The 14,458-nt window shown below is 37.1% G+C and overlaps 1 protein-coding gene across 4 annotated transcripts in view; it reads left to right on the top strand.

The window, feature by feature from the left end:
- SENP7 (SUMO specific peptidase 7) overlaps positions 1 to 13,292 on the top strand; it is a 42,057-nt gene extending 28,765 nt beyond the window's left edge. For all 4 annotated transcript variants that reach the window (XM_081327501.1, XM_081327500.1, XM_081327498.1 and 1 more), the window contains 7 exons: positions 1,607 to 1,699; positions 2,080 to 2,297; positions 3,307 to 3,356; positions 5,304 to 5,344; positions 5,789 to 5,857; positions 11,230 to 11,380; positions 12,063 to 13,292. In XM_081327501.1, coding sequence (XP_081183627.1) covers positions 1,607 to 1,699; positions 2,080 to 2,297; positions 3,307 to 3,356; positions 5,304 to 5,344; positions 5,789 to 5,857; positions 11,230 to 11,380; positions 12,063 to 12,200 — 760 coding nt within the window. In that variant the 3' untranslated portion in view covers positions 12,201 to 13,292. The remainder of the gene's footprint in view (positions 1 to 1,606; positions 1,700 to 2,079; positions 2,298 to 3,306; positions 3,357 to 5,303; positions 5,345 to 5,788; positions 5,858 to 11,229; positions 11,381 to 12,062) is intronic.
- The last annotated feature ends 1,166 nt before the right edge of the window (positions 13,293 to 14,458 follow it).

Raw genomic sequence — 14,458 nt, 5'->3', positions numbered from 1 at the left:
TTTTATTTCTTAAAACAAAGGAAATAGAACTATTTCAAAGAATTATTCCTGATCTAATGCTATGGATTTTGATAAAAAATTGTAAAGGAAAATGTGGCACTTTTCCCTAATAAGGTTTAGTTCAGGGCTTTTCAACCTTTTCACCCATTGTACCACTTATGGATATGGCAACATCCGAGTACCACCAGTCGCCTAGCAAGGTGTCAAAAACCTGATGACCAAAAAAAAGGAAAAAAGTGATGAAGTACAGGTAGTCCTCGACTTACAACAGTTTGCTTAGTGACTATTCAAAGTTACAATGGCCCTGAAAAAAGTGCTCCCCAAGCCACAGCCGAGCAAGACACCTGCCTGCCTGCCTGGCGGCATTCTTTCTGTCCAAGGTTTTCATTGTTGTGAGCATTTCTGTTGAGTATTGGCAGTGGGGGTGGGGTGGGGGGTGCTTGGTTTTTATTCCCCCACATCTACTGGGTGGTTGCAGCAGGTTTTGGTCATTTCACATGAACCTGGGACAGTGTGACTGTCATAAATATGAATCAGTTGCCAAGCATCTGAATGTAAATCATAAGGCCCTGGAGATGCTGCAACATTCCAGCTGATTGGCACTTCTTCTGGGCTCAGCAGAAGTGCCAGGATCAGCACCGAGTTCCAGCTGGAGCCTGGCACTGATCTTGGCGCTTCCACTGAGCCCTGACAGCCCCAAAGAAGCAGCCATCTCTCGCTCAGGCTTGTGTGGTGCTGCCTTTTCCCTCCCCCGCTACTTTTCTAGGATGGTAGCGTACCACCTGTCAGGTGCCAATATACCACAGTTGGTACCCGTATCACTGGTTGAAAAGCCCTGGTTTAGTTGATTTACCAGTGCATCTTTTTTAGAGTTAGGCCTGAACAGCTACAGCTAATCTCTTGCATTCTAAATATGATCAACAGAATTGTAAGGAACTGTAATCTGGGAAGCTATATTAGTATCACAAGATTGTAATAATTTTGGGGTGAGTGCATTTTAATAAAAATATTGTAAAAATATATATGTAAACAAAATCTACAATATTTCTCCTAAAAAACTTAAGTTAATTGATTTTTCTTGTTGATGATGCTCTTTCTGCCATGATACCTTTACATTTTAGAATAATAATAGTAGTAACTATTGTTATTTATAATTCCAGTAATTCTCAGATAACATGCACAGTCAATGATAAGGGCAAACATAATCAAAACATCTGGAAGACATCAGTGCAGAAGAGAAAACCTTTTTATAAATGGCCAAGTACTCATTTGAATTACCAAGGTCTCTCTGTGAAAGTTATGAGGACTCTACTTTTAGCAACTTAGGTCTCAGTTTCTTACATGCATAGCACAGAATGGAGAAATGGTATAGTTCCATTGGTTACTCTTGTCAGTTCAGACTCCTTCCATAAGAAGGAGATAGGAGCATGAATAATTGTAGTGCTTGTAGTAATTGTAGTCTTGGCCAGCTGATTCACAAAAAGTGAATTTGCCTATTGTCAGATAAGGACTAATATAAAGTAATTTATATGTTTTTTCCCAGATAGGAAAATTAATATTTATTGTTATTCTGAGAAACATTAATTATTATTTTATATTCACACAGAATAGCACAAAGAAGACACCGAAGAGTAAAAAGATGGACTCGATACATAAACATTTTTAATAAAGATTATATTTTTGTACCTGTAAATGAAGAGTAAGTTTGCTATATACTTTGGAACACAAGGAATGTTTTCTGCTATAATATCCACATCTGTGTCAGTTTATATTCAGTGTGACTGCTTTGGTATATGTAGAGTTTAGATGTTCTTGAAAATGGCATGAAGTCATCTTTAATGAATGCAAGAAATAAAATTAGAAATTTATATGAATCTTATAGTCATAACTTACAATTTGGATGCTATCTAAAGAAAAGAAGATCAATAGAGAAAATGGCATAGTAATTGTTTTATACCAAATAAATACCTTGCCTTAGTGGAAATAAGAATAAAAGAGAAAGGCATTCATAGTCCAAATTTTTTTGTTCATTCCTCTTAGGGAAGCCGATATGATTTTCCTCTTCCTTTTCTTGTCCAGGTCTCATTGGTATATTGCAGTAATTTGCTTCCCTTGGTTAGAAAAAGTTACATATAAGGATTGTGAAAGTCAACATTTGCCACAATCTGATTTCCAACAATTTCCACATCAGTCAGAAAGTGACAGTGGAACTATTAGAAAAGAAAGTGTTTTGGTTCTTAATGATATCTGGTATCATACTGAAGAACAAGATATAAAGAGCAACTTACATCATGAAGGTAATGATTTAAGAATATGTACTGGATTTTTTTTTTAAAAAAGACCTATATGTAAAGCACTTGGAGATCAATGAATGAATATTGTTCTTTCATATTTTTCTGGTGTGCTTTTCCCTCTGCAGCCTGCTTAACTGGCTATAAGTTTTAGTGCATGTTTGCTGTCTCATTAAGATAATCCAAGCATCTTATTAAGGATGATCTAGTGGCAAGCAAAAATTTCATACCTCCTGTTGGTTTTTTAAACCATGAGTTACACAAAAATTACCTCGTCATTTTGTTTTACATTTCATGCTGATAGTCTAGCTCCATACTCATGCACGGTTGACCCATGCATACAAGCCGAAGTTGTCCCAGTATTAGTCAGTGTCTCAACATACATAAGCTGCTTCCTAAACTACAAATCACAAATCCACGCTTTGCCTTTTCAGTTGAGACATTTTCATGGAGCAGATAACATTTCAGGTAAATCTATTTTGAAAGTCCTGGATTATCCTATTTCAAAAATTAATGGTGATTTCCAGGATTTCATGGGTTATATATCCCTACCTCATGGGTGCCAGTGGACCCCCATAGCCAATAATTCTGTCCTATCTGTAGGGGCATCCAGAGTAAATACAGGCAAACTTTTGGGTAACCCTGGACCTTATGTCACATTTTTATATAATTTATTTCCAATTTTCTGTTGGTGGAAAAGAAGAAAAATTAGAAGGTAATGCCACCCTGGGATCTTGGGTTGCCATCATTGAACTATTAATATGATACTGTAACTTTACGCTCAGCCAGCCTATACCCTTATAAATGTGCCTGTCTCAGTCTCTAATTGAAGTGCTATTCATTATGACAAATGCTGAAAGCGTGTGTGTGTGTGTGTGTGTATGTGTAGTTGAACCATATTGAAAAGACAGACTATAGATAAAATTAAAAAAATGTATAAATATACATTTTCAATACAAAGCCATCTTCCATCCTCAATATTATTTTTCTTTAAACCTATTTTGTTTTATCTTAGATATTCAACCAGGCACCATAGCTTCAGAATTTAGTTCCAAAGTTTCAAAAGTAAGTATTTTGATTGCATTATAAGGTTTTGCAATTGGAAGGTTGTTTCTATATGTGCATGCTTCTTCTCCTTGGAATTAGTAATGAAACCAGGAAATAGTTTTCATTCTGTGCATGAGAAACTGATTTAGAAGATGCCAAGATATTAACTAATTTCAAAATGTTAATATCCTAACTTGTCCCAAAACAGTTACTCATAGTGTTTTATAGAGATGAAAAAAAATGTTTACTGTCGAGCCACCTTATCAGGGTGATGGGTGGCATGCAAATTTAATAAATAAATAATAAAATCTACTGTTCGAAGTTGTGACAATACTAAACAAGTGGTATTTACAATTGATCTGCGAAAGTTCCATCCATCACAACACCCTTGTGTTCACATGATTGCAATTTGGGCACTTGGAAACTGACTTGCAATTAATGATGGTGGCAGCATCCCATGATCACATGATCACCATTTGCAATATTCCCTGCCAACTTCCCTTAAGCAAAATTAATGGGAAAGCCAGCGGGGAAGGTCACAAGTCAGTATGGTAAGTCCCTTTGACTTTCTTGTGCTTCTGCCCCACCACATCATCCACCACACAGCATTCTTGGTTTGTACTGCACAGTGCCATCTACCTTCTTTTCCTGTGCTTGCACCATGCCATTTACTCCATCCCCTTCCTATGCTCACATCACATTGCACCATTGATACTTTGATCTTCTTGTGCTCATGGCCTGCACCAGGCTTCCCAAATTCTCCCAGAATTTCTCTTGTGCCTTCACAATCTTTACCTGGGATTCCCACTGCTTTCCACTTAACAACCCATTTGTCTTGGTGTTATGATGGCAACTGGGACTGCTGGAGTTCTTGTCATTAAGCAATGAGGTCACATACATTGATCTTTACAACCGCGTCCCTTAGTGGCAGCAATTCTGGTCCAAATTGTCTTCATAATCCAAGGTCTACCTGTATTCCATCAAAAAGGGAGAGAGTATGTTCCACAGAAGGTCTTTCTATATATTTGACCTTAATCAATCTTACTCCTGTCAAACTGTGATTATGAACTAATGAAAAAATGTGATATGTTTGAATACATATGAAAGATTCTGCAAAATACACATAGGAATTATGATAAATACAATTTCATACAATAACACATAATACATTCTGCAAAGCCAGTTTGGTGTAGTGTTTAAAGCATCAGGCTAAAAATAAATTGACCACAAGTTACAGTCCCACCTTAGGCACAAAGCCCGCAGGGCAGCTTTAGGCCAATCATTTTGTCTTAGTCCTAGGAAGCAGTCAACGACAAACCATTTCTGAAAAACCTTGCCAAGGGACTTTTCTAGGGAGCCTCAAGTATCAGACACAATTAAAGGGAAGAAAGAAAATGATACATTCTAGTCTTTTCATAATAGTTTTGTAACATAACTAAAAATTTGTTTTTGACTTGGAGTGTAACAACTTTTTTTTTTTAAAAAAAGTTACATTAAAGCAGAAAGGAATTTCTTGCTATTAAAACAGTATATCACAGAGTCATAAAAAGTTGCATATTTGCCAATCCTGGGTGAGTAATAAGAAGTTGAATATATTGGTAGAATAATTTTGAATTGAATGACAAAATCTACAACAAATATGCATCATCCAAGATTGGTGGCAGTCTTGCTTGCCATGATATGAGAATCCTGTTATGTTGAATAAAAGGTTACACATCCTGAGGCAGGAGCTACTTTCTTGTTAGCCAAGGTTTATAAATAAGTTATAAAATGAAAATCTTAGAATATCAATTATGTATCATTAACTGACTTTTAAATTTAGACTTAAGAATTTGGCCAAGTTGCTGTACTGTTCCAAATTAATGACCAAAATTAGTTGTATAAATTCAGGTTTATTTAACTGTTTATAAGATGGTTTGTCTTTTCTGGTTTGCTTTTAATGGTAATACTGTGAATGTCTTTCAGAAATTCTCAGACACTTTAAAAATCAAGAAAATTTGTAAAAGGTAGGCAAGTGCATTTGTTTATTTTCATTCTTTAAATATATATGTATATACACATATACCCACATGAACATACATACATACATATACACATACATTCTGCACGTTTGCAAGTCAGTGAATATACCTAATACTGCTGTCTTCTCCTGTTTTTCTCACACTAATAATCTTGTAAGGTGAGTCGGACTGAGAGAGATTGTTGGCCCACAGTCACCCGGCCGGCATTCATGCCTTAGGAAGGACTAGAATTCAGTTTCCTAGTTAAGTTATTATCCTGGTAGTTTAACTACTACTAGAATAAACCATACTTTTATGTATAATTTAGCTATTATCCTGTCTCCACAGTCATAAGTTAAATACAAAGTTATTTCATTGAATTTTACTCTGAAATACTCAAAATCAAGACAGATGCTCCGTGTAATGGAACCTTTTTTTTTCTTTATTCAGGCCATGTATCCTTATCTTAGATTCTCTGAAGGCAAGTTCAGTAAAAAATACTGTTCAGGTCCTGAGACAGTAAGTATCACTGCATTTCGATTCTGTTTTTACATTTCATAATATATGAATCAGAAGATACATATATCAGACTTAAATATCAGAATTCTTTGGTTTCTATACAGTTTAAAATTTCAATAAATTTATTTGAGTTAGGTTATCAATGCCACTGCCAGATTTCCCTCACATCCTATGTATTTATTTTGCTAAATCTGTTGTTAGCTGCGAAGTCGTGTCCGACCCATCGCGACCCTCCAGGCCTTCCTGTCCTCTACCATCTTCTGGAGTCCATTTAAGCTCACGCCTACTGCTTCAGTGACTCCATCCAGCCACCTCATTCTCTGTCGTCCCCTTCTTCTATTGCCCTCGATCTTTCCCAGCATTAGGCTCTTCTCCAGTGAGTCTTTCCTTCTCATTAAGTGGCCAAAATATTTGAGTTTTAGCTTCAGGATCTGGCCTTCTAAAGAGCAGTCAGCATTGATCTCCTCTAGGACTGACCGGTTTGATCGCCTTGCAGTCCAAGGGACTCGCAGGAGTCTTCTCCAGCACCATAGTTCAAAGGCCTCAATTCTTTGGCGCTCAGCCTTTTTTATGGTCCAACTTTCACTGCCATACATTGCAACTGGGAAGACCATAGCCTTGACTATACGCACTTTTGTTGACAGGGTGATGTCTCTGCTTTTTTTTTTTTTATTAAAAAGTTTTAACATACAATTTTTCCCTTAAAAAATCCCCCCTCCCCCACCCTTCTCCCTCCCCCCCTTCCTCTCCCCCCTCCCCCCCTCCCCCCCCGACTTCCCAGAGCTAAATACAAGGTATATATATATAAAAAAAAACAATCGTAAACAACCATATACTAACAACCATAAACTCTAAAATCTATCACTCTCTAGCTTATATAGGATAAAACATACCTTAATAATATTAAATATATATATAAAAAAACTAATATAGAAAAAAAAACAAAGAAAGAAGACTTATTCACATATAAAACTTCTTAACTCTATACTTATTCTGAATAAACTCAAGCCATTTTCTTCCTTCCATAATATAGCGTTCCTGCAAGTAATCTTTCAAATAGGCCGAAATCCTCGCCATTTCAACCAGGTCGGAAACCTTTAAAGTCCACTCTTCTATGGTCGGCAGTTCCTCTTTCCAGTATTAACCTATCAAAAGTCTTGCTGCCGTAATTAAATTCAACATCAACTTAGTATATTCCATCAGACTTTTATCCAAAAAGCCTTAACCTTTTTACAAGTCCATCATATATGAAAATATGAAAATATATTACGTCTTCATCAGCGCACCTCCAACATTTAGGCTAATAATTCAGATACATGCTTAACTTTTTAAAATCTAAATACCATCTGTAAAACATTTTGTAAAAATTCTCTCTTAGATTTCAAACTTGTATAAAATTTACATTCCTCACCCAAATCTTTTCCCACCTCCCACTACTTGGCTGTAAGTACGTTGTGAAAGTTCCATAGACTTCTGCTGATCTTGTTCTTTTATCTTTTTTGATCGTTTTAAAGCAGCACGCGTCACCCTCTGTTCTCTGGGATCATCCAAAAGTGTTATAACTTGATCTCCTCCAGCACCATTCTCCTCTATCTGTCCATCTTCAGCCTCTTGATGTTCTCCTTCTCCAGATCTCTTTGCAGCTTCCAGAAGTGTTAATGGGGTTGCTTTTAAAAGATTATTATAAAAATCACATGCTTGCATCACAGTAACCAGACGGTACCTTTTACCTTCATGCATCACCGTCAACCCATCTGGGATCTCCCATCTGAACCTTATATCTCGTTGCTTAAGCTCTTGCACAAGAAATGTAAAATCCTTCCTTCTCCTTAAAATCTTTGGAGGAATTTCTTTTAAAACCAGAACTTCTTGACCAGCAATCACAACTTTAGTATTATAGGCAGCTCGTATAACTTCATCTCTAATTTCCCTTTTTGCAAAATAAACCACCACATCTCTAGGCAACTTTCTCTGTCTAGCAATCCATGAGTTCACACGAAACACTTTATCCATGCCTCCTTTTATTTCAGATGCTGGCTGATTCAATACCACTTCGAGGGCCTCAGAAACCAGCTGCTTTAGATCTTCCTTAATATTCTCCTTTAAACCTCTGATTCTAATGGCAAACTGCATCTGGAAATATTGAGCAAGACTCAATTCTCTATCCATTTTGCCTCTTAAATCTTCATTCTCCAATACTTTTGCTTCTAATATGGCATTCTTTTGAGTCAAATCTTCCACTTTTTCATCCAAATCTTCCACACATTCAGCCACTTTATACACAGAAGACAAAATGTCTACCTTCATCACCCTGAGCTTCTGTTCCATCCTCTCCTCCATTCTCTCCTCCAACTTCTTCAATTTCTCCTCCATCTGTGCAAATTTATCACCCATTGATTCCAAAATTGATTCCAAAATTACCTGGGTATGTTTTTCAAGAGCATCTTGTAAGTCCTTCAATGTCAATACATCAGGAGGATGCAATGCCTGCAATGATGATTGTTGCACCGGAGAAGTTCCAGCACTCCGAAGAGTTTTAGGGGGAGGTTTAGCCGCCATCTTTAACTTTCAATTGTGACGCACTTTCACTTAAAGTTTAAAAAGTCCATCAAGCTCGAGAGTAGAATAAAATAATCCTCTTCACCTTTTCCTCTTGTACCGCTCTGCCTGCTCTTTTTATTCCATAGTCCTTCCTTCAGGCAGGGGTGGTCGCAGACGCCTGGCTCTGCTCCATGAAGTCAGGAGCAGAGGCGCTGGCCAGCTGGGAGCGACCCAGGCTACAGGGGAGTTCGATCCTTCGGCCGCCCAAGCTGCAAGCTCAGGCGGCCCCGGAGAACTCGACCCCTACCTGGGGCCTCACCCCCTCCTCTTCTCCCGAGGAGGGGGCTTCAAATTCGCCCGAACAGCTGATCGGCGCTGTTTCAGGCGAAAATCACTCAGCTGAGCCGCGGGCAGCCACCGGAAGTCACCATGTCTCTGCTTTTTAGTGTGCTGTCTAGATTTGCCATGGCTTTCTTCCTGAGGAGCAAGCGTCTTTTAATTTCTTGACTACAGTCCCCATCTGCAGTGATCTTGGAGCCCAGGAAAATAAAATCTGTCACTACCTCCATTTCTTCCCCATCTATTTGCCAGGAATTGAGAGGGCCAGATGCCATGATCTTGGTTTTCTTAATGTTAAGTTTCAACCCAAGTTTTGCACTCTCCTTCTTCACCTGCAACAAGAGGCTCTTTAGTTCTTCTTCACTTTCTGCCATTAGAGTGGTATCATCTGCATATCTTAGGTTGTTGATATTTCTTCCAGCAATCTTAATTCCAACTTTTGATTCATCTAGCCCTGCCTTTCTCATGATGTGCTTTGCATATAAGTTAAATAGGCAGGGTGACAGTATACAGCCATGCCGGACTCCTTTCCCAATTTTGAACCAATCAGTAGTTCCGTGTCCAGTTCTCACTGTGGCTTCTTGGCCCACATATAGGTTTCTCAAGAGACAAATACACCCATCACTTTAAGAACTTTCCACAGTTTGTTATGATCCACACAATCAAAGGCTTTAGCATAGTCAATGAAGCAGAAGTAGATGTTTTTCTGGAACTCCCTAGCTTTCTCCATCATTCAGCATATGTTGGCAATTTGATCTCTAGTTCCTCTGCCTCTTCGAAATCCTGCCTGTACTTCTGGTAGTTTTCGATCCACATACTGCTGAAGTCTAGCTTGTAGGATTTTAAGCATAACTTTACTAGCATGAGAAATGAGTGCAATGGTGAGATAGTTTGAACATTCTTTGGCACTGCCTTTCTTTGGAATTGGAATGTAAACTGATCTTTTCCAATCTTGTGGCCACTGTTGAGTTTTCCAAATTGCTGCCCATTCCAAGGAAAAAGGGGGCGACCGCAGCGGTGGGGAGGGAAGGAGGGGGGGGAGGCAGGCATCGCACCAATCAGACCCCCCCCACTCCCGCAGGTGGCTTTAATGCAGATCGTCTCGGAAGTCCCTGGATTTTAATCACTGGCTCTGTGCTCTGCCAAGCAAGGAAGCAAGAGAAAGGCAAGCTCTGTAGAGATCTGCGTAGGCGGATGAATTATCTGAGGAATGCTTGCAGGGATTGCTCACGTGAGCTTCTTTCATGAAGGATTTCCCTGGCTCCACATGCTGACAGGATAGCCGATGGGCTTTCTGCTGCACTGAAGGGGAAATTCCATTTTGTCTTGAAAAAAAAAACACAACCTTCCTGGCCGTGCAAGCGGAGCCCTGCCACCCGTTTCCCCCCCTTGAGCCTGCAGCGCCTCCCCGCCTCCCCAATTGCTTTCGAAAGAGGCAAGAGGCGTTTTGGACAAAGGTATTGTTGGGAGTTTTTGCAGCAGGAGAATAAAAGGCTGGACAGACCCGGACTGTCTGTCGCCCCCTCCCCTTTTGTGTGTGTGTGTGTCTGCCCCTGGCATTTCTAGTCCCTTTTTGTGAAGCCCACTCCTCTTCCTTCCGTGCTTTATTTTTTTTTAAAAAAAATAACAGCAACAACCATAATACAATAGGATCCTTTTTCTCTAACCCTAACCCTAAATACTTTAGTATACCGGTACTATTTGGTTCAGAATATTTTTCTTGTTTTCCTGCTTTAAAAACTGGGTGCGTCCTATGGTCAGGTGCGTCTTATGGTCCGAAAAATACGGTAGTTGTATCCACACATATATGAATGCATATCTAACATGCTATTCATTTTTGAGGTATGTAAAGCATAGAATCTAAGAAGTTCAAGACATGAGACAATTTTTTAAACAAAAAATATATGTACATTTATCTAGAGCAGTAAATTAGAATAGTACATCTATGCACTCTATAGAATTTCCCAGGGTATATTTGTAAACTGGAAGTAGTAAGGGTTTAAGTCTGCCAAGATTCTTTTGCTACGTGTAAGCAAATAAAGAACTGAACTGCGTTTGAATTGTTCCACATCATTCTTGGACTTAGCTTGACAAAGATAAAAAATTGGGATTCAGCTGAACCCCAGTTACTTCTCATCTTGCTAGAAATATACTTTATCTTTTTCATACACACCAGTTTTCTCTGTCAGAGGCCTTACTGTATACATCTATGCTGTACACAAATCAATTCAAAAGTAGCTGAAATATTTGAGGGGAGAAGTGTAGAAAACTTTCTCTTCACATAATACTATACCAAGTGTACAATAGTCACTTTAATAGTGATTATTAGTTTTCATATATCCACAGAGAGTGGATATGAATTCAAACCATGTAAATCAATGGTAGGTTATTGAGACTTAAATAAACAGCAATTAATTTTTCAAGTTATCGCTTTGGAAAGCAGGTAACATAGTTTGAACTCATCTTAATATACTTCTCTTTTTCAATTTCAGATATCTAGAAGCAGAATGGGAAGCTAAACGCAAAACGTGTCGTGAGTTCAGCAAATCAACAATGGTAGATTTTTGTCCAAGAGTCCCCAAACAAAATAATAACAGTGATTGTGGAATATACTTATTGCAGTATGTGGAAACTTTTTTTCAGGTACAACAAAATTTTAATGCACTTTGTATTTGCCCCTTTGTTTTTTCTGGATAAACCCTGAGATTGTTTCCAGTGCCCTGACTGATGACTAGAAATATTCTACATCAGCCTTCCTCAGTCACGCCCCCATCCGTTTGTGTGGATTTCAGTTCCTAGAACTCCCAATAACAACTAGACTGGGTGGGAAATTTGGGGAAATGATTCCCACACATATTGAGAATGCCCAAGTTGGGGTAGTAAATGCTCTGGGGTTTATCAATATTGATACAACATATTATATGATCCTCTGATCTTCCAATGCTGATCCAGTATTTATTTATTTAGCTAGCTTTAGTTAGTTAGTTAGTTCATTAGTTAGTTATTTCAGTGCCTTTCGACTCCTGCAATTTTCTTGGTACGTTTTCAGATGTGGTTTGTCATTATTTCCTTCCTAGAGTTGAGGGGAAATGACTGCCCCACAGTTACCAGCTGGCTTTGTGCCTGTTTCCTGATTTCTAGCCTGAATATAATACATATTTATTAAACTTGTGCTTATGTTTTTTGGATCCAACTCATTGATAGGATGTTATGTGAATTATATATTTATTTTATTAACACTAGTACAAAGAATATTTCTAGCAAGATAAACAATATTTTTTTTAAAAAAATACTTACATAGAATCTTTTTTCTTTAAATTACCAGAATCCTATTGTTAACTTTGAGCTTCCGGTACACTTGGAGCAATGGTTCCCACCTCACCTAGTGAGAAGAAAGCGAGAACAGATTAGAGACTTGATCTTGCAACTACACTTTCAACAGCAGAGTGGCAGCAAAAGCTAGCAGATTTTTCTTCTGGGTCTTAAAAATGAAAAGCATAGATCCAGAAGTATGAGAAATCTAATCTACACTGTTTGTTCTTTTACTTTTGTAAAGAGATGCATTTCTGTATTTATTTTAAGGGTTACATTTGAACTGTATTTACAGAAAATGAAAGCTTATAACTTATCATTATGTAATTTAAAGTAAATGTTATTACATTGCCTAATTTTGTTTTAATGGGAAAAATAGAAACAAAATTACAAACAGCAAAGATGGAAGAGTACTTTAATTGTAAGAAATGTAAATAATTTTATTTCAAAAGATAGAAAGTCTTTATTTTAAAAGTTATATTTAATATTTTTGAAAATAGCACTTAAATACGTAAATAGGACAGTGAAAATATATATATAGCTGCTTTTGAATATAATAGATATGTTATTGATCCATTGGATTTTGGCTATATTTTGGGTTTTCTAATTCATATGAACAATTACTTTCTACATTGTATTTTTAAAATGCCGGAACACAATGTAAAAGCATGCTTCAAAGTTATTATAAAATAGAAGTGTCATTTGTTTTCCATGTTAACTTGGTTGCATAGCCCAGATTCAAAACCTGATCTGTTTCTGTTGCTCAGAAATTGTATATGAATACTATGTATTTGATAAGACACTTAACACAAGTTTTCACTGTACTGGGTATAGCTGGAGCTTACATCTGGCAAGGTATCACCCTGGTGGGAATTTTATTAATGTTTCAATTATTTATTTTTCGGTTGGAGTCAGTAGAAATGTGTTTAATAGGCAGTTTCACTGAAATCCTATACTAACAGTTAGGAGGAAGCCCCATTAAATTCTACCACCAAGTAAACTACAGGTATAGTTTTAAAAGTGACATAAGACAAACTTTTCTTAGTAAAAAGAGATACTGTATTGTTTTGAAAATACATATTGAAAAATTGAATATCTGTGATTCCCTCAAGTATTTACATTTGAGACTGAAGCTGTTAATAGAAGATTTTTTACTGGACTAAAGAACCCTAAAGAATAAGGGAGCTGTTAAATGTTAAAGAAGGAATTTTACTATTGAATAAATTATTATTTTATTACAGTTTTTGATGAGTTCTTTTTCTTTAATAAAAGTCTCACGATTACTCTGTTGAAATAAGTTTTGGCTTAACGATTGTTTGCAACAGATCAGTGCCGTTTCTTTGGCAGATGCTAGAATCCTTGTAATCAATTATTTTAAATAGTCAATTCAAATGATTTTTTTCTTAAATGAAATAAATACTGCACAGAGAAGAAACAAATGCTATTTATTTGGCTAGTTGTAGCTTATATATTTTAATTGCATATTTTTTGTGTTTGTAATCTTATCAACATATATATAATGTTTACCAGGATATATACTTTCCTTTTGCATATGAGTTATCTCTGTGTAGGAAAAATGATACAGTCACGTGACAAAGAAAGTACACTCTCTTTGAGCAGTATTCCCCAATCTTTCCCTAATGTTTTAAGGCAATACAGTGCTTCATTAAAGAAAATTATTATTATTATTATTTTGCTTTACAAAGTAAAGCTTGCCACCTCCACGGTGTAAAACACACTGAGATAAATCTAATTCATCTCATCAAAGACAAGTAGACCTAAATCAATCAATTGCTTTTTTAAAGTAATTTTGAATTATGTTTTTTTAAGTCATAGATTGTTTGCACAATGCACAAATGACATAGATGGAGAGCTCACAGCCTTTTTATTCCATCCAATTTCTTTGTGTGTCAACCAGGAGAGGAAAAAAAACCTCTTTCACTTGTGGTGGGGGTTGCATTGTGCCCATGATAATTAAACTACTTCAACACACATTTTCATGTTAATGGATCTAGGCAGAAGTATATATAATTGACTGTAGAACCTGATTTTGCCATCTCTTCACTTTTTATGGGACTGAATCAGGGCGAAGGGGAGCAACTAGGCCATTTCAAAGATTTATATAGTTCTGTTATCTACACTCACTGGCAGTAGCTGTCCAAATAGTCTTGAACATCTTGATTTAATTGTGTTTGGCATTTTTTGTATTCCTCAAACATTCCAGCTTTCTAAAGGTTGTAAGCTGATGATTAGCTTACACAAACTGTGGTTTAAGCTGCTTTGTGGTCAGTACTCTCAAATTCTGTGCACAAAACAGCCTGCTCTTTGTTAGTCTGATATCCAATGGTTTTCAGTACACGGCAGTAATAAACTCCACTTTCATGGCTCATTGTGGAAGGAAAGAGTGCC

Source organism: Vipera berus, assembly GCF_964194415.1.
Source record: "Vipera berus genome assembly, chromosome: 4".
Lineage (NCBI taxonomy): Eukaryota > Metazoa > Chordata > Lepidosauria > Squamata > Viperidae > Vipera > Vipera berus.
Note: the sequence above shows the minus strand (reverse complement) of the source record. Positions and strands in the feature narration are given on the sequence as shown.